The sequence below is a fragment of the Saccopteryx leptura genome, chromosome 10 (assembly GCF_036850995.1).
Source record: "Saccopteryx leptura isolate mSacLep1 chromosome 10, mSacLep1_pri_phased_curated, whole genome shotgun sequence".
NCBI lineage: Eukaryota > Metazoa > Chordata > Mammalia > Chiroptera > Emballonuridae > Saccopteryx > Saccopteryx leptura.
In genome coordinates this window covers 13,617,562-13,637,247 of record NC_089512.1, presented here as the reverse complement: position 1 = coordinate 13,637,247, position 19,686 = coordinate 13,617,562, and the positions used below count along the sequence as shown (strand labels likewise).

The 19,686-nt window shown below is 53.4% G+C and overlaps 1 protein-coding gene across 1 annotated transcript; it reads right to left on the bottom strand.

Annotated features, from left to right (window-relative positions):
- Window positions 1-445: 445 nt before the first annotated feature.
- CX3CR1 (C-X3-C motif chemokine receptor 1) lies at window positions 446-18,355 on the bottom strand. Its single transcript, XM_066351285.1, has 3 exons — window positions 18,180-18,355; window positions 916-5,500; window positions 446-532 (listed from the first exon to the last, which is right to left on the bottom strand). The coding sequence occupies exon 2, from the start codon at window positions 5,489-5,491 to the stop codon at window positions 4,421-4,423; it is 1,071 nt and encodes a 356-aa protein (XP_066207382.1). The 5' UTR covers window positions 5,492-5,500; window positions 18,180-18,355; the 3' UTR covers window positions 446-532; window positions 916-4,420.
- Window positions 18,356-19,686: the final 1,331 nt, after the last annotated feature.

Genomic DNA, 19,686 nt, shown 5'->3' with positions numbered 1-19,686 from the left:
CAAGAACTTCTAAAATTCATTCACTTGGGCCTGACCAGGTGGTGGCACAGTGGATAGAGTGTCGGACTGGGATACAGAGGACCCAGGTTCAAGACCCCGAGGTCGCCAGCTTGAGCGTGGGCTCATCTGGTTTGAGCAAGGCTCACCAGCTTGAGCCCAAGGTCGCTGGCTCGAGCAAGGGGTTACTTGGTCTGCTGAAGACCCACGGTCAAGGCACATATGAGAAAGCAATCAATGAACAACGAAAGTCTTGCAACGAAAAACTAATGATTGATGCTTCTCATCTCTCTCCGTTCCTGTCTATCTCTCTCTCTGTCCCTGTAAAAAAATAAATAAATAAATTAAAAAAAAAAAATTCATTCACTTGGCAACTTTCAAATACACAATATAATATTATTAACTATAGTAACCATAGGACTGATCTGTATTTTTACCAAGGTGAGGAAGGCGTCAGTAGACTGACAGTCAATGTATCTACCTGTTTCATGAATCTGCTGTGTGACTTTGGGCCAGCCTTTGGCCCTCTCTGAGCCTCTTTTTTTTTTTTTAATTTTAATTTTAATTTGGGGAGGCAGTCAGACAGACTCCCAAATGCCCCCAACCAGGATCCACCCGGCATGCCCACCAGGAGGCGACGCTCTGCCGATCCGGGGCGTCACTCCGCTGCAACCAGAGCCATTCCAGCGCCCAAGGCAGAGGCCATAGAGCCATCCCCAGCACCCGGGCCAACTCCGCTCCAGTGGAGCCCTGGCTGCAGGAGGGGAAGAGAGAGACAAAGAGGAAGGAGAGGGGGTGGGGTGGAGAAGCAGATGGGCGCCTCTCCTGTGTGCCCTGGCCGGGAATCAAACCCGGGACTCCTGCACTCCAGGCCAACGCTCCACCACTGAGCCAACCAGCCAGGGCCCCTCTCTGAGCCTCCTTTTCCTCACTTGCAAAATGTAGATTTGGAACCGATTCTCTCTGACTCACCCCAAATTTTGTGATTCTGGGACTAAGAAAAGCAGGAAGGCAAAGACAAGCTAGTATGAGTTTCCTCGCCGGGGAAGGTTCCATTTAATAATAAAAAGAAAAAGAATCAAAGTAGTTGCCACCATCTATCTGAGTTTGCTGGGCCAGACCTGTGCTGTGAGCTCTGTGGAGGTAAAACCTCGTCATAATCCTGGCAGGTGGGCACTCCATTTATCCTTATTTTCCAGATGACAAAACCGAGCCTCAGCGACGTTAAGGAACTGGTGAAAGACAACAGAGTCACTGTGCTGGGACTTGGTTGCAGGTCTTCGTCTTGGAGGTCCGTGTTCCCCTCTGCTTCGGGAAGCCTGAGGGCAGAAGCAGCGTGGGTCTGACCTCGCTGTTCCCAGGAGCAGCTGCGCTTTTCAAACGCACCTTCCTTTGTTCAGACACTGGCATCCTCGCTAGTGAGCGTCTTGTTTCTAAACAAGCTGCCCTGCTTTCTCCTTATTCTGTCTAACTCAGCAAAATGAAGACATGGATGTTTATCATACACATTTTCTTCCGGGAACGAAAGCGTTTGTCCCTTTACTTTTCTTGCTCAAGCCAAAAGAATTTTTTCTCTCTCTCTCTTCTTGGGAGTCCAGAGGTAAGTTAACATTTCATGGAGGTTTCATGATTCAACAGCTGGTAATAATAAAGCAACCTTGTGAACATCGGAGAACAGTCCCCTCCACTGGTTGTTTGAGCCAACGCTCCAGAAGGTTCCTACCACCCACACCGCTCCCAACGGCTTTTGATATTCACACACTTTTTTCCTAAGATCCCCCCTGTTCTCACCCATCTCCTTTATATACGCCAGTCACTTGCCCTGCAATGCCATCCCTTCTTTTTTGCCAGGAGAGCCCCTTACACACTCAGGCCAGAAGTCACTGCCCTTATGTTACCAATTAATGCAAATGATACTTTATTCACTTTTCTATCCTGCACTCTAACGGGAAGCACTGCTCACGCATCGAGGGCTGGGGCCCAGTCTCACTGGTCTTTGGAACAGCTCTGGACCTGAGCTCACATGTTGCATAGACTATCTGTTTAATACAGGTTTTGTGATATATTGCTTTCATCTGTAAGTGTCAGCAGTTAAATGTTCCCATGCCCTTTGATCCAGTTATCCCCGTTGTGTGGAATTTATCCAAAAGAAATAACCGAAGAGGAGAGGGGAAATCACACATGTATGTATTTGGTTAATATTGGAAATGAGCAAAAGGTTGATTAACAGAGTAATGGTGAGTAAATTGCAGTACACGATCTTGATGGGACATGATTCACCGAGGAGGTATGAGAAATACAGCAATGAGCCAGATGCCTTTAATGAGTACAGACTGGGTAGAGGCTGCTAAAATGATCATCATAAAACTAGAGAGAAACAGAGAGTGGTGTGTGGCCTAGTGTTAAGAGAAAAAGAAAGCAGATTATAAAACTACATTATGTTTGCAATTCTAAACACGTGAGGATATGAACAAGATCCGGAAGGGCAAATGACAATACACTTCTGCATGGTGGGATTATAAACAACATTTTCTTTAGCATCATGACAGTTGTTTTTCAAGCTTTAGTTTTAGACCCTCCCAAATGTTTACTGACAGCCCTGGCTGGTTGGCTCAATGGTAGAGCATCAACCTGGCATGTAAAAGTCCCAGGTTTGATTCCTGGTCAGGGCACACAGAAACAACTACCTGCTTCTCCTCCTTTTCCTCTCTCTCTCTCTCTCATCCTCTCCTGCAGCCATGGCTCAGTTGATATGAGCACATTGGCCCTGGGTGTCGATGATGGCTCCATGGAGCCTCTGCCTTAGGCACTAAAAATAGCTTGGTTGCAAGCATTGGCCCCAGACAGGTATCACCAAGTGGATCCCGGTTGGGGCGCATACAGTAATCGGTCTACTCCCCTCCTCTTACTTAAATTTTAAAAAAAGAAAGAAAGAAAAGAAAACTGCTCCTGTGACCCTGGCTCTCCAGGTTGGTTGTGGCATGAATGTGGGGGTTATCGCCAGATGGTCAGGGGTTTGCCACAAGATGATTGGGAAGGAAGTTCAAGGTGGTCTGATGGGCTGGGTCAGGGAAGGCCAGCCATCTGTACCTCCAGGAGTGCCCACTGAGTGCTGCTCTGGGAACCAGGCTTCTCTGTGTCTGGACTACTCCGTGCAGCAGACCTGCGGGCTCCTCCAGGTTCTGCCAATACCACCGCTTAAGCACAGTGCCAGGTAGGGGAGGGCAAGCTGAAGTCTGGGAACCAGACAACAGTGTTGGGACCTGAAACAGTCGGTGGTGGCAGGTCCTTCATACTGAAAATGATGCTACCAATGTGAAAAGTGCCATTATCTCCATCTTACAGATGAGGAAACTGAAGCTCATTTGGCCCTACGCTGCCCAGGGGACAACTGATAGAGAGTTGGGACAGAAGTCCTTCTTGGTGTGGGCCAGCGTTCTTTCTCTTTCTCCCCTTGGGCCCGGGAGCAGGAGGAGATGCATGAAGCCAGATAGAAGGAACCGGAATAACTGGGCGGGTGGGGTCCTTTGCAAAGGGGGAGGGCAAGGGGGGATCTCTTGGTGGGGTCACGTGGTAGAGGATCTCAAAGGCCTGGCATTTGAGTTTGGACATGAGGTAGTTGGCAGCGGGGAACCTTTGTAGGTTTGGGGACGTGAGAGAAGGGGCTTCCTGGGGAGGAGGCTAGTCCTGTGGGCTGGCTGGCAGGACCGGAGGGGAGGCGGGCCGGACACATGGTGACGTTGGCGGGTAGCCCTTGTTCTGTCTGATCAAGGCAGCAGCCACCCTTCCAGCTTCTTGGAAATAGGTCTCCCTGAACCTGTAGCCATGAGATTGGAATGGAAACTGCCATCTTATCTACCCATTTCCATGGATACCACCTCCTGACCCAGGGATAGGCGTTCTGATACAAGCTTGACCACTCAGAGAGACCCCTTTGGAAATGTCGACCTTAAGACCAGAGAGAGAGGAAGGGGTCTTTGTCCCTTTCTGATGACAAAGCTGTGCTGTGTGCGTCTGGGAGCTCTGTCACCACTCAGAGATTTGAGGGTCAGAGGGAGGAAGAGGGAACTGGCCAGATTTCCTGCACTCTCAGAGCTCAGCCACGCCCTTGCCGGGGGCGCAGTGGGAACAATACTCACCGCCCCCTTTTTAGCTAAGTTAGCCTGAGTCAGACTTTTGTCACTTATAAACAAAAATGACTTTTGCAGTAAGTGACATGCCTACCCTTTTATCATTCAAATTTTGAGCACAGTTCTCTCAAAAAACACTATGGGGTTGTGTTTTTGGAGGGTGGGTGGGGAACATTATCAGGTCCATCATTTCTTGCATGTAAGAAACAAACAGAAAAATGTGTCCTGATTTTTTTCAGCGTCAGACTCAGAAGCTCCAGGCTCTCTGCAGGGACCAGGCTTCGGGGCTCTCTTCAGACCAGCATGGACGCATCTCCGTCGCTGGTGTAGTGAGTGCCGTTGCTGCTGAGGACGCTCTCCCTCCTGCTCCTCTGCGATTCAAGAGAGGAGAGAGCGACGGGGACAGACCCACCGCACAGGACAGCCACGCATTTCCTATACAGGTGGTTAAGGTATCTTCTGAACTTCTCTCCAGCAAACGCATAGATAACGGGATTGAGACAGCAGTGGATAAATGCGATCGTCTCGGTCACATTGAGAGCCAACTTCAGACCCCGCTTCATGTCGCAACTGGGAAAGAAGTTGTAGAGGTTGAGCGTCTCTAAGAAAACCATCACGTTGTAGGGTGTCCAGAAGAGGTAAAACATGACGACCACCAGAAAGATCAGTTTAATGGCTTTAGCTTTCTTGTTGTTCTTGCACGAAAACAGCGTATGCATGATTCGGCAGTAACAATAACTCATAATGAGCAGGGGAAGCAGAAAGCCAAGAACATTTGCTTCCAGGTTGCGGAGCACAGGCCAGACATCCTGCAGGATGTCAGGGTAGTCCCCAAAGCATTCGTTTTCCGTGAGTTTTGTGAACATGAACTGGGGGGCTGCCACCAAGATGGCTGCCGCCCAGACGCCCAGGCTGACGGTGACACCGTGCTGCACGGTCCGGTTGTTCATGGAGTTGGCAGCCAGGACAATGGCCCGGTACCTGTCAACGCTGATGATGGTGATGAAGAATATGCCTCCAAAAAAGCCGATGTAGAAGAAGGCGGTAGTGAGTTTGCACGTGGCGTGGTGAAAGCCTTGCTCCCTCACCTGATAGTGAATCCAGAGGGGCAAGGTGGCTACGAAGAGCAGGTCGGATAAGGCCAGGTTCAGCAGGTAAATGTCAGTGATGCTCTTGGGCTTCCGGCTGTGGATCAGGGCGAACACCACCAGCAAATTTCCCACCAGGCCGAAGGCAAAGACAAGGGAGTACACTACGGACAGGAAGGTAGTCCCGAAGGCCACGATGTCGCCCACGTAACAGGCTTCCGCACTCTCATCGTACTGAAACGCTTCTGAAACGGATTCAGGGAAGACGGTGGTCATGGTGGGGGCCTGGGTGAGGAAGGAAAACAAGGCCCAATGTGAGTTCTTTTTTTTTTGTTTTTTGTTTTTTGTATTTCTGAAGTTGGAAACGGGGAGGCAGTCAGACAGACTCCCGCATGCGCCCAACCGGGATCCACCTGGCATGCCCACCAGGGGGCGATGCTCTGCCCATCTGGGGCGTCGCTCTGTTGTAACCAGAGCCATTCTAGCGCCTGAGGCAGAGGCCATGGAGCCATCCTCAGCGCCTGGGCCAACTTTGCTCCAATGGAGCCTTGGCTGTGGGAGGGGAAGAGAAAGACAGAGAGGAAGGAGAGGGGGAGGGGTGGAGAAGCAGATGGGTGCTTCTCCTGTGTGCCCTGGCCGGGAATCAAACCCAGGACTCCTGCATGCCAGGCCGATGCTCTACCACTGAGCCAACCAGCCAGGGCTCCAACGCGAGTTCTCAGGAGAGCAAAGTGGGAATTTTGTCCCCATACATAGGCAGGCTGGAAGAAACAAATGTTGGTAGGTGCCTAACCAGTATATTTGCCAGGGTCACACATCCAGTCTGGTATCCCCATTCAGAGACTGTCTCTGAAGAAGGCTGTCACTGACTTTTCTGACAGAAGAGAAAGCCGGGCCACTGAGAGAGACTTGTCCCAGGCTATCTGGTCAGTGGGCCAGCTGACATTTGAATCTAAGCTTTTTGAAGCACAAGACAAACCTTTTTTCCTTATAATTTTTAAAAGTTTCTCCAAAGGTAGCTAGCTTAACCAGCGTGAGGACACAGCAGAGGGCACCATGGGTAGGGAGGTGAGGTGTGGGACAGTGGGGGGTGTGGCCATAATTCACACTTCTAGTCCCAACTTCCTAAAGCAATGCCCACCCCCTTCCTTATTCCACCTCCTTGGCCTCCGGACCCTACTGTCTCCTGCACGGAGCTGAGACTGGAGAGCGAGGTCTCAGACACTCCCCGGGAGCTGAGACTGGAGCTGAGACTGGAGAGCGAGGCCTCAGACGCTCCCCGGGAGCTGAGACTGGACGGCGAGGCCTCAGAGACTCCCCGGGAGCTGAGACTGGACGGCGAGGTCTCAGACGCTCCCCGGGGGCTGAGACTGGACGGCGAGGCCTCAGACGCTCCCCGGGAGCTGAGACTGGACGGCGAGGCCTCAGACGCTCCCCGGGAGCTGAGACTGGACGGCGAGGCCTCAGACGCTCCCCGGGAGCTGAGACTGGACGGCGAGGCCTCAGACGCTCCCCGGGAGCTGAGACTGGAGAGCGAGGCCTCAGACGCTCCCCGGGAGCTGAGACTGGACGGCGAGGCCTCAGACGCTCCCCGGGAGCTGAGACTGGAGGGCGAGGCCTCAGACGCCCCCCGGGAGCTGAGACTGGAGAGCGAGGCCTCAGACGCTCCCCGGGAGCTGAGACTGGACGGCGAGGCCTCAGAGACTCCCCGGGGGCTGAGACTGGACGGCGAGGCCTCAGACGCTCCCCGGGGGCTGAGACTGGACAGCGAGGCCTCAGACGCTCCCCGGGAGCTGAGACTGGACGGCGAGGCCTCAGAGACTCCCCGGGGGCTGAGACTGGACAGCGAGGCCTCAGACGCTCCCCGGGAGCTGAGACTGGACGGCGAGGCCTCAGACGCTCCCCGGGAGCTGAGACTGGACGGCGAGGCCTCAGACGCTCCCCGGGAGCTGAGACTGGACGGCGAGGCCTCAGAGGCTCCCCGGGAGCTGAGACTGGTCAGCGAGGTCGGAGCTGAGACTGGACAGCGAGGTCGGAGCTGAGACTGGACGGCGAGGTCGGAGCTGAGACTGGACGGCGAGGCCTCAGACGCTCCCTGGGGGCTGAGACTGGACAGCGAGGTCGGAGCTGAGACTGGACGGCGAGGCCTCAGACGCTCCCCGGGGGCTGAGACTGGACAGCGAGGTCGGAGCTGAGACTGGACGGCGAGGCCTCAGACGCTCCCCGGGGGCTGAGACTGGACAGCGAGGTCGGAGCTGAGACTGGACGGCGAGGCCCCAGACGCTCCCCGGGAGCTGAGACTGGAGAGCGAGGCCTCAGACGCCCCCCGGAGCCCCGAGCAGACCCACACCCAGAAGCCCCCATCTTTGTTCTCAGGAGTCATTTCCCCCTCTCCTTCTTAGAATCAGCGTGTCCTACTCTTCCTTAGGGGATAAGAAAGAGTCACATGCTCTACGGTGACTGTGTTGGCTGGGTTTGCGCAGAACTTTTCCACTTTCAGGAAGTAAAGTCTCCCCTGTCAGAAATCCTCCAACCCTCGCTTCTGAGCAAACCGGGCGGTAGCCACCCTACCACTCCTGGGGAGGTCACCATCTCCCGGGGGGCTTTGCAGCTGTAAAAGTGCTGCTTGATCTTAGATGGAGGACTTGCTCAGCCTGCTGCACTGGGCCTGGTGGCTAATTAACCCGATAATTACCAGGCTCGCACTTGACCTTGGCCTGGCCTTCCCACTCTTATTTCCTGTTTCCTTCTGAACGAAAACAGAAAGAGAAAAAACATCTCTGCGCAGTGTCCTGTTCCCTCTCTCCCCTCAGCCTGGCCTCACTCCTCATTCACTCCAGAGGCTGCAAGAGTGGTCCTTGCGCCCTGGTCTCCGGGGTACCTTTCTTGTGATTCCATAGACAGGCACCTCAGAAACCCCAACCGTATTCGGGACACGCCTCCTGGCTGTCACTGCCGCCCTCCCCACCACAACTAAAAGCAAAGCTCACACTTCTTTAACCCAGGGAGTTTCTGCACCCCACTACTCCCTTTCATGTGGTTTCACTCAGAGGGCGTCTCTGCCAAGGTGAGGGTCCACCCAGCCAGGGCTTTGCCGCGCCCCTCCCAGCCTCCGCAGCTGACCAGACTCTGCCAGGACCAGGCGGGCCGAGGCTCTGACCCGCCGTCTCAGGCTGGGATGGGTTGGCCCCAGGGAACGAACGTCTCTGCTTTCTCTGCTGTAGGCTGCAGTGCCTTTTTCTCAGAAAGGGTTCCATATAAAATGGCTAACATGCAACCATTTTTGAACCACCCCAATGTCGGTTTCAAATGGTATAAGCTGGGAGAAGGGGAGACAGAGAAATTGCCACTTGGGGCCAGTGGCTCGTGGCAGACGGGTATCTTCTCAGACATGCAAATAGGAAGGCAAGTAGTCAAGCCCTCGGTGGTCATAATTAGGGATCCTGGGGCAAACTACCCTCTCCCTCTCCTCCCTCCCCAGTGAAAGGGGCTGGCATGCCGACCTGGAGAGGAGGCCGAGGTCAGTACAAATCACTTCGCAGCTTTTCCAGAGCCCGTGCTCAGTCCTGCAGTCCAGGAACTCGTGCTTTTGGATTGGCTTGACTTAGCCAGATTGGCATGAGGTGGGTTTGATCTTCATTCTTGGCACGATCCCTTACACACAGGGACCCGCTGCAGATCTCCGGGCAGGTGTCACTGGGTCACCAAGGAGGGAGGGCAGGGAGACGTGCAGGAAGCGTGAGGGCCGTGGACTTGGTCTCTCCTGAGACTGCATCTCACGCAGAGGCAGATTGAACGGCGGGCGCGCTGGGCGTGTGCCCTGGGCCCCGACTTCTGAAGGGCCCCACGAAACCCCAACTTGACACTTTTTTCTAATGACACCAAGTTTGGTTTCATATGTGTAATTTTAACAATAATAGTAGATAATATTGAGAATATGGTTAACATGTATTTTTATTTTCCTTGTCTCTTTATTTTTTTTTAAGGGGCCCAATATTTTCTGCACCCGGGGCCTGAACCGACCTTAATCCACCTCTGATCCCACGCCAACCTTCTCTGGCCCAGTGACCATGAGTGTGAACTTGGAATCTCTGTGCCTCACATTCCTTACCTGGGAGACTGGGATCCACCCTCATTCCTGCCCCCTGTGCTGTTTTGAAGCGAACACCTGGCACGGTGTGTTGCATACAGCAGGCATTTAATAACTGCACAAAGGGAGGAAGCAGAAGCACTTGGACATTCGGAATCACCCAGGCTGCCTGTGGACTCTCGTGTTTCTCTCCCATTCTAGGCGTTGTGAAAATTTGGTCTGTAAAGGTTGTTTTATTTATGTATTTATTTTTTGGTGGGGATAGAGAGAGAGTAAGCCAGGCTTTACTGGGCTTTTGCTAAGCTTGCCAGCTCATTGCTAAACACGCCGCATTATTATCTATTTAGTCCTGTCTGCAATTCTGAAGGGAAAGTCCTGTGTTTAATTCACTGCCTTCCTGAATGGGCCCAGGGATATTTGTGATGAGAGGAAGGGGAAGGCTGGGACAGGAGCCCGGAGCAGGTGGAGACGGTTAGACATAAATAACTGGCCTCCACACAGAGTGGCAAGGATATCCACGTCCAGCCCCTCACCGCTAGGAGCCCTGGCTCGGGGCGGCCACATGCACAGGGATACTGTCCCTAACTGGCACCAAGATGCCAAATGAGTCAGGGATGGTCCTAGTTGGAGGAGTTCCACATCCATTCAGCAAACACATATGGAGTCCCCCTAGGTGTGGGCTCAGCACGGCAGGGACACATGGAAAGATCAGTCAGGCATAGTCTCAGCCGCGAAGGGGTTAGTCGTCTGAACAGGGGAGAGTTCACACAGACTACGACTTCGGTAAGACAGAAGCAAGAGTCTGCCAATTTATCCTCAAGATGGAATGCGATCTCAGATGTGCTATGGGAGGGATGATCTTGCCTGACTGTTGGCTTCATTGCTTATCCCAAGAAAATGACTGGTCAGGGGGCATCCGTCTAGGTTGGGACCCCTATCTGCTACCCAGAGGGTCCACTCAGGTGAGGGTTCAGCTCCCTTGTGGCTCAGCATTACCAGTAAAGACCCCAGAACTGCCCCAGTCTCCCACTGCTCTGCCTCAGCACAGTGCTATGCACATAGTAGGTGCTCTCTCAGCATGTTGGAGTCCTCTGCTATGAGCCGTTCTGCACCAGAGAACAGGGGAAGGAATGGAGGAACACAGTGTTCAACGAGACCCTCAAAGTCTAACACGATAACAACAGCGTGTCGTACATGCTCAATAAATGGTAGCCAACACATAAACGCATTACCCACTCTACCTTTCGGGCAAGTAGAGGCAATCGGAGAGCAAGTTACGTAAGGCCACATGGCTGGCACGTGGCAGGGCTGCAGTCTGGGTCCACGTGTGGCTGGTCTCGGCATTTTTTTTCTAACTTGGCATTACAGCCCTTCCCCCATCCCAAGACTAGGGGTTCCTAAAAGAAGAGTGGTGGGTGTCCTTTTCATCTTTGTGGGCCACTGTTCAACAGAGGTACGGATCTGGCCCAGAGCAAATACACTGGAATATTTCTAGAAGGATTAATATTGTATCCTAGACCTTCATTCCAAAGAGTTCCTGTGAATGGTGGCAGCAATTGGCCTCGTTCTCACAAGTGCTCACCGGGTACACACGTGTCCTTTCTGATCGTGGCCTGGGGCCCATGAACTCTGAGAGCTTACTGGGCCCCTAGTGTGTTGAATGAATGAATGAATGACTGAGTGGGTGAATGAAGGAAGGAAAGGCCTAGGGAAGTGAATGAAGAGACGCATCAGCCTTCCAAAGCAGAGCCCAGGAGACAAGCACAGGCCCAGCATCTCTCCACAGAGAGAAAACAACTTAGAAAAAACAGCCGCTCGTCTCGACACCCTCTTTAATGCACGGCTGTGGAACATGTCTGATCAGGAGATGGACGCCAGTGTGGGCAATTGCGGCTCTTCCTCCTGTGCAAATGTCAAGGCCCAGCAGTTGCCTCGGCTGTGTGACTCAGGGGTGGCCCAGGGTCTTACGTGGTTGGGGAGAGGATGTGCCGTCTCTCTGAGTGCTTGAGCCCGTTCCAACCCAGCCTCGTCAGATAACAGCCCTGGAGCACGTGAGGACACCACTCACACCAGACATCTGTCGGGGGGTAGAACTTCTCCTTCACTGAATTATCCCATTGAACTTGATGGCTGAATCAAGGGACTTTTTCGGAGGCCTGGGCCCGAGTGGGGACCTTTCTTTTTGAATCCAGGACTGGGAGATGAGACGGAAGATGGAGCCTCCTGTCAGCAGATGGGAGCAGGGTCAGTCCTTGGGGATTGCCTTTAGGGGAGGTTAACGGGCTGTTGGAGGTTTCATTGGCTTCCAGCTTAGGAACACTGGCTTGCCTGGCCTCTGGAGGACACCAGAATCCAGTGAGGTTAAGCCTTTGCAGTGTCCTACGCAGCGAGGTTTCCTAAGAACAGAGCTGCAAGAGGAAGGGTGCGTGCCAGGGTGAAGTGAATGCAGACACCGCCGAGTGAGGCTGCAATGCCCAGCGCAGGGCAGAAGCCGGCCAGAACAACACCCCCGGGCTGTTCTCCGGCCTCCTCACCCTCTCTTCCCCTGTGGAGCCGAGCCGGGGGCGTTTGAGCTGGACCTAGGAGCGGAGCTTTGACTGCACGTGCATTTCACACTGCATTTGGTAGGACCTGCTTTGAACACTCGCCCGCCCGCCCCCTGCCCAGGGCTCACTTCCCGTAGCTCACTTCCTTTTCCCAGCCCACTCGATTATTTTTTTAACTTTTTTTGGGGGGAAGGGGGAGGTGTCATCATTACCAATCAGCTTCCCTTTTCTACACTTCCTCCCTTTTTAGGTAGCCCAAATCCATTCTCCCTTCCGTCCAACGACCTTCCCATGTTCTGTCCCTCTTTCTTTGGGTTCCGAGTTCTGCTTACTGTCTCCCAGATCCGGTGCGCCTGCTTTTGTTCATTTGTTGTTTGCTGTTTCTCACCCTCCTTGGCCTCTGTTGAGGGTGTTTTAGGCCCTTGAGTGAAGGCTGGGTTTGAGGTGTAATTTAGGTTAAAAAAAAAAATTGTGAGGTTTAATTTCTTTTTCCTTTGGACCAAAGGAAACCAGAGAATTGCTTGAGCCGTGGTCTCACGTTACCCGGGCGAAGGCCACGTGCTGCTGTTGTTCTAGAATCTGTGGTTATCCTCAGGAAGCCCCTGGTTAGGAGGAGAAGAGGCTGCCACTCCTGGTGCCTCCTAAGTGTCATTCTGTGTACACAAGACCCCCTTTAATTTCCTCCGCAGCCCCGCGGGAGAAGTGATTACCCTCCCCCATGGGCAAATGAACCGCAGCTGCTCAGAGAGATTTGGGAGACTTGTCCAAGGAAGCCGTCGAGCCCGATTTTTTTTTTTTGTATTTTTCTGAAGCTGGAAATGGCGAGAGACAGTCAGACAGACTCCCGCATGCGCCCGACTGGGATCCACCCAGCACGCCCACCAGGGGCAACGCTCTGCCCACCAGGGGGCAATGCTCTGCCCTTCCGGGGCATCGCTCTGCTGCGACCAGAGCCACTCTAGCGCCTGGGGCAGAGGCCAAGGAGCCATCCCCAGCGCCTGGGCCATCTTTGCTCCAATGGAGCCTCAGCTGCGGGAGGGGAAGAGAGAGACAGAGAGGAAGGAGAGGGGGAGGGGTGGAGAAGCAAATGGGCGCTTCTCCTATGTGCCCTGGCCGGGAACCGAACCCAGGTCCCCCGCACGCCAGGCCGACGCTCTACCGCTGAGCCAACCAGCCAGGGCCTCGAGCCCGATTTTTAACCCCCATGCTCTCCCTGTGCGCTGGGCACCGCTCGAGGCTTTCCCCCGAGAGGCGGTGGGAGTTACTACTGCAGGCCACTTCTCTAGAACTAGAACAGCAGCACATCGATCGGCAGGTACAGCAGCCCCGGGAAAGAACGTGGTCCATGACACAAACCTGACAGCGTCCTGGGACCTGGCATCTGACCCTCCGTGAACCCCTGCCGGGGAGGCCCTGGGCAGCTCACTCCCAGCTCTGCCTCGACGACTTGCCATGTGAAAGGGAAGCCGTGGGACAGACCATGTCCAAGGGCCAGGGCCCGGCCAGCTTTGGCGTGTTCAGTTTTCCAACAGGAACCGAACGGAAGCCAAAACCAGCAACAAGAGAAAAGTATTTTTAATTGAATTCATTGGGGTGACGTTGGTTTGCAAAACCACACAGGTTTTAAGTGCATGACTCAACAAAACATTATCTGCCCACTGCACAAGCCAAGTCTCCTTCTGTGCCCATGTCCCCCTGTGGCCACCTCCACCTCGCACGCACCCCCTTCCCCGCTGGCTACCACCACACCGCAGGTTAGGTTGTTTACGTCTATGTGTTATGCATATATGTTTCTTTGGCTAATTTCAGAAGGAAGTATTTTTTAAAGAGCAACATGAGTCCTGGGTCAGCAAAAGAGGTCAGTGACCTGAGGTCAACAGAAGTGGGGACATAAAACATCTGGGCTTGCAGACCGCCAGCCAGTGTGCTGACAGGGTTCCGTCTGGGGGCAGAAAGCTAGATTAGTTGATTTCAAGTTCCCACGGGTCTGGAAGTTCACTGTGTTCTAGATAAGAAGGTTCTCTGGCACTGAGCCTACACGCCCAGCTGTTTGGGCTCCTGAGTTCCATCAGGTCCTGATGGTTCTCCCATTTACAGTGACAGCTGATTTTTTTTTTTTTTTTTTTTTTTTTATTTTTCTGAAGTTGGAAACGGGGAGGCAGTCAGACAGACTCCCACATGCGCCCGACTGGGATCCACCCGGCATGCCCACCAGGGGGTGATGCTCTGCCCCTCTGGGGCGTCACTCTGTTGCAACCAGAGCCACTCTAGCGCCTGAGGCAGAGGCCAAGGAGCCATCCTCAGCGCCCGGGCCAACTTTGCTCCAATGGAGCCTCGGCTGCTGGAGGGGAAGAGAGAGACAGAGAGGAAGGAGAGGGGGAGGGGTGGAGAAGCAGATGGGCGCTTCTCCTGTGTGCCCTGGCCGGGAATCAAACCCGGGACTCCTGCATGCCAGGCCGACGCTCTACCACTGAGCCAACCGGCCAGGGCCCGACAGCTGATTTTTATTTTAATTTTTATTAATCGAGGTCTCCCCCCACCTAACCCCCCCCTTAAGATGCAGGAAGAGCTACTGCTGGGAAGGCGGAAGAGGGGCAGGCAGATGGGGGGGCCGGAATTGCAGGCCCATTTTACCACTGGCACCCCATCTCCTGTGCGAGGAGACGAGTGGGGCTCTGCGCCTGCAGCAATGAGCCCACATTTCCCACCAGCCAGCACCGTGTGAGGGGCCGGCGCCACAGCTCAAGCCTAAGCCAGCCACAGGAGGAAACAACGCGGGGGGCGAGGCCCCGCCCCCGTGAGCCGCCCCGCCCCCGTGAGCCGCCCCGCCCCGGTGAGCCGCCCCGCCCCGGTGAGCCGCCCCGCCCCCGTGAGCCGCCCCGCCCCGGTGAGCCGCCCCGCCCCCGTGAGCCGCCCCGCCCCCGTGAGCCGCCCCACCCGGCACCGAGTCTGCCTCCTCAGAGGACTTTGTGGTATTTATGTGTCTCTGCCAAAGCAAACTGTGAAAGGTTGAAAGGAACTGCCGCATGAATTTAGGAGAAACAAAATAATTGAGGAAGAGATAAAATTGTAGATTCATTAATTATTAATTAAGTCCGTGTTTATTGAGAATTTTCACTATACGTTAGTATAAGGACGAATGTAAATTTAAAATGAGAGGCTTAATTCTCCCTGTTGATGGAGAGCTGGGTGCAAAAGGAGAATTTTGTTTGTTTTTTGTATTTTTCTGAAGCTAGAAACGGGGAGAGACAGTCAGACAGACTCCCGCATGCGCCCGACCGGGATCCACCCCGCACGCCCACCAGGGGGCGATGCTCTGCCCCTCCGGGGGGTCGCTCTGCCGCGACCAGAGCCACTCTAGCGCCTGGGGCAGAGGCCAAGGAGCCATCCCCAGTGCCCGGGCCATCTTTGCTCCAATGGAGCCTCGGCTGCGGGAGGGGAAGAGAGAGACAGAGAGGAAGGAGGGGGGGGGGGTGGAGAAGCAGATGGGCACTTCTCCTGTGTGCCCTGGCCGGGAATCGAACCCGGGACTTCTGCACACCAGGCCGACGCTCTACCACTGAGCCAACCGGCCAGGGCCTCAAAAGGAGAATTTTTAAAGGGATAAAGAAGTGCACGTCAGCAGTTACAGCTGAGTCACAGGGATGGCAAGTGCAGCATAGGGGACGTGGTCAGTAATACTGTAATAACTGTGTTCAGTGCCAGGAGGGTGCTGCTACTGATGCGCCCGGCGGCGGAGGGGAGTAGGGGGGCGGTTCCCAGGTTGAGGCCACGAACAACGCTGCCACCAGCACGTTTGTGTGTGCATCCTCCTCTCCTACAGCATGGGTCAGTTTTAAAGACAGAGACCGAAAAGCAGACTACTGCCTGAATCCACACATATAAAGGGGAGGGGGCAGCCAAATGTCCCCAATCTCTATGAAAGTCCCTTTTGTTTTAGTGATGTCCATTTAGGCGGTAAAAGTATAAGAATGGCCTGACCTGTGGTGGCGCAGTGGGTAAAACACTGACCTGAAATGTTGAGGTCGCCGGTTTGAAACCCTGGGCTTGCCTGGTCCTTCCCCTTTCTCTCTCTCTCTTTCTTTCTCTTCCCCCCCATCTCTAAAAATGAATTAAAAAAATTTTTTTTAAGTATAGGAATGAGCAAGGAAGAAATGACCATAAAAGTCAGGATCATGGTGACTTCTGGGAGAGCAGGGGTGGTGGTCAGGAAGAGACCGAGAGAGGCTGGTGGCAGCTGGCCTGTTTCTCTCCCACTACCTGGAAATCACATTGTAATAATTTGTTAACCTGCACACTGTTCTTTGAGTGTATGTTTCATAATAACCAGGTTTAAGGAAAAGACCAAAAAGAGTTTGGGAGTATATTTAAAAAGAAGTGGTATCTGTTTTCTTCCTATTGGGACTCACAATCCCAAATGGCTGCACTTTGGCCAGACCTATAGAGGAGGTGGTTGAAGTGCCCACTGTGTTCGGAGAGCCATGAGAATTCTGGGCCGCCAGGCGGGCAGGCAGGATCAGGGCCGGGCTGGGAGCCTCATTCTTCCATTGGCTCTCCTGCGCAGACTCAGGGATGGAATACTGCAAGGCCTTGGGACCCCTGGACTGTGCTACCGGGAATTGGAACGGACCCTCGGAAAAGTCAGCAAAGACCTGGCCTGTGCCACCTGGCTCATCACTGTGACCTGTTGTGGGACGGCGGCCGTGCCCTTTCCTGGGGAGCTCGTCCACTGTAGGTGCGGCTTCTACCATCGCCAAGGGGGAGAAGGGGGTGCCCGATGGAAACAGGGCTACCCCAGGGCTCCATTCTGGGTCAGAGGCTGGGCTGGGGAGCAGTAGCCGAATGTCCCAGCTCTCGGGAAGTCTGTTCTCTGAGGCCAGCTGTCCGACACTGCTGTCCTTCCGAAGCCGGGCCAGGGGGGGATGGGGTGCCTCCTGGGGGTCCAGTGGGGAAGGGAATGAAGGTGGTCCTGCGCTGGGTCCACTCTGGCATGTCCTATACTCTCCTGCCCCTCACATTAAAAGTAAGCAGTGATCTTGAAATGCACAAACTTCCTGAGCCTCAGTTTCCCATAATGAGGACATACATTGTTTCTTGAGGACCAGAAAGCATGGTCAGAACGTTATATACCGTGCCTTAATCCCCACAGAAACAACCTGGACCCATCACCCGGCTTCAACGATTATCAGCTCACGACCAATCTTTGTTTTGAAAGCAAAGCTTGAAGCTTAGCAAGGTCAAGTGCAGAGCCAGGGCTTCATTCCAAAGCCGGGGTGGGGGTATGGATGACATGTGGCTGACACACAGTAGGAGCTCCCTTCCCAGGCACGTGGGGGAAGAGCCAGGTCAGCGTGAGAGCCAGGAGGAACTAACTGCCCACTCATAACTTCTTTCTGAAGACTGTGTTTTCCAGCGACACAAACCTTCTGCACCCGAGTGTCCTCACAACGACGCTAACAGTGCATAGCAATATTGAACGTCAAACTTGTGCCAGCAATTTATTAAAATTGTTTTCAATATTAATGTAACAGGTGCTCTTTATAAAAATGTAGATGCACCAAAAAAGCATAGCAATAAAAAGAATAAAACAAAGCTATCTATAACTTAACTTCTCAGATTCAACCACAGCTAGCTTTTAGCATTTAAAATTTAATCCTTATGCACATTTTTTTTCCTTATGCACATTTTTTACATTCATGTATTCATGGGTATATTTATATTTAAAACACAGGTGTTATTTTTATTAGAAAATTTTTCTTTTATTATAAAATTTGCAAACACACACAAAAAAGCAGTGAAAACTCTCATGAATGCACCACCCCACTTCAACAATGAGCATCTCGGAGTCAAATTTTTATCTATTCCCCACTGCACGCCTTCCTGGATTGCTTAAAAATAAATCCAGACATCATAGCATTTCACCCATGGACAGTAAAGTGTGAGTCTCTAAAAGAATAATGACTCCTTTAAGAAAGAAAAAAAAGAACTTCAATACTATTTCTCACCTTAACAAGCTGACAATCATTCTACAATATCGTTCAGATGCACTTTTAAATGGTGTGCTTTTGCTAGTTAATGTCACATCGTGAGCATTTCTCCGTGCCCTTACTCGTTCTTCTGATCACCTTCTATCGTGGTGAGCATATCACAAACGATCTCATCGCCCTTGCCCCCAACTCCTCAAGCCCCTTAGGCTGGCACATCCTCACGTAAATGGTCCCCTTGTTGGCATGTAAAGCGAACCAGGGTCACTACCACACTCTGAGCACTGACCACAAGTGCCCCGCCCCACACTCCCACAGGTGCCCATCGAGTCCTCTGCTCCTACCTGGGCTGGACTGGGGAAGGGAACCTCTGGTCGTGCCAATCAGCCGCCCTGTCCCACGCAGACACTGCCAGAGAGCGTTTCCCTTTTCTGTCCTCCCGGGGCATCTTTATTTGCGAAGTTAGCCAATAGTGTCTGGTTTCCTGTGAGGTGGGTTATCTTTAGATGCTGCTGCAGGCGCGCGCAGCAGCTCCAGGCTGGAAGTCAGCTGACGACAAAAGGATCTGAAGTCACGGACTTGGAAGACCCGAGCCTGGGGGCAGACCGAGAGGGGGCTGGAGTGAGTGATGATTTGGGGGCTGTGCTCCCCCCCCCCAAACATGGGTGTAGGGCAGGGAACAGTCCAGCTCTCTTTTGTGGCATGCCTTTAGGCAAGCCGGGAAAAACCCATGAAACACCAGTTTTCCTGCCCATACAGGGGAGCCCGTTACTCTCAGCGGGCAGCTTGGGGTGCAGAGGAAATGACTCCTAGCTTTTCTCCTCACAAAGTGGTCCCAGCTGGGGGTTTGTCGACCCTTGGGCCCCACCCTACACCAACTGAATCTGACTCTGCATTTTTAAAATTTGTTTTGATTTTTGACAGAAACAGAGAGAGAGAGAGTCAGAGAGAGGGATAGACAGGGACAGACAGGCAGGAAGGGAGAGAGATGAGAAGCATCAATTCTTTGTTGCAGCATCTTAGTTGTTTATTGATTGCTTTCTCATATGTGCCAGGGGGCTACAGCAACCTACAGCAAGGGCTACAGTGATCCCTTGCTCAAGCCAGCGACCTTGGGCTCAGGCTGGTGAACCTTGCTCAAACCAGATGAGCCCGCGCTCAAGCCGGCAACCTCGGGGTTTCGAACCTGGGTCCTCCGCGTCCCAGTCCGACGCTCTATCCCCTGTGCCACCGCCTGGTCAGTGACTGCATTTTAATGAAATTCCTTGGAGGCTGGTAAGAGCATTGATTTAGAGAAGCATTGGCACAGAACGCAACTAGTACATGCCAGGCATCTGGTAGATGCTGAATAATGATATTTCCCTGCATCTTCCTCCTTAAAGGCATGTATGGCTCCCTATACCCTTCGGTCAAGGTACCCCCAGTTACGTATGTGACAGGCGAACTGGCCAGGCTCCTCTCCACGTTCTTTCCCACTGCCTCTGCTGCTCCAGTGGGTGGGTGCCCAGCTGGGACCTGATTCCTCCAGGGCGCATCCCCACACCCTGCCCCAGCCAACTTGTTCTGGGGACCACGCAAACCTCTAGCACCAGGGCCTCACTGCCTTCTCATCACATCCTTCCTGCCTGACTCACGTGCAAGGCAAATGCCTGTCTGGTCCGTCTGTCCCTATCTCGGGGCCCAGCCAGGGTCTTTCCCCCGGGAGACACTCAGTACACATTGATTGACCTGTGATTCTTCCAAAGCCTCCCCTGGCTCCTGCCTGGCCACCTCGCAGCCTGTGCTCAGCAGCGTCTTAGCTCTCTGGTCACTGTGGTCTCCGGGGGGCAAGGGCGTAGTGCCCAGCACCGT

What these genes read in the sequence shown, in the direction of transcription:
- CX3CR1 (XM_066351285.1), bottom strand. Translation starts at nt 5,491, where the DNA reads ATGACCACCGTCTTCCCTGAATCCGTTTCAGAAGCGTTTCAGTACGAT.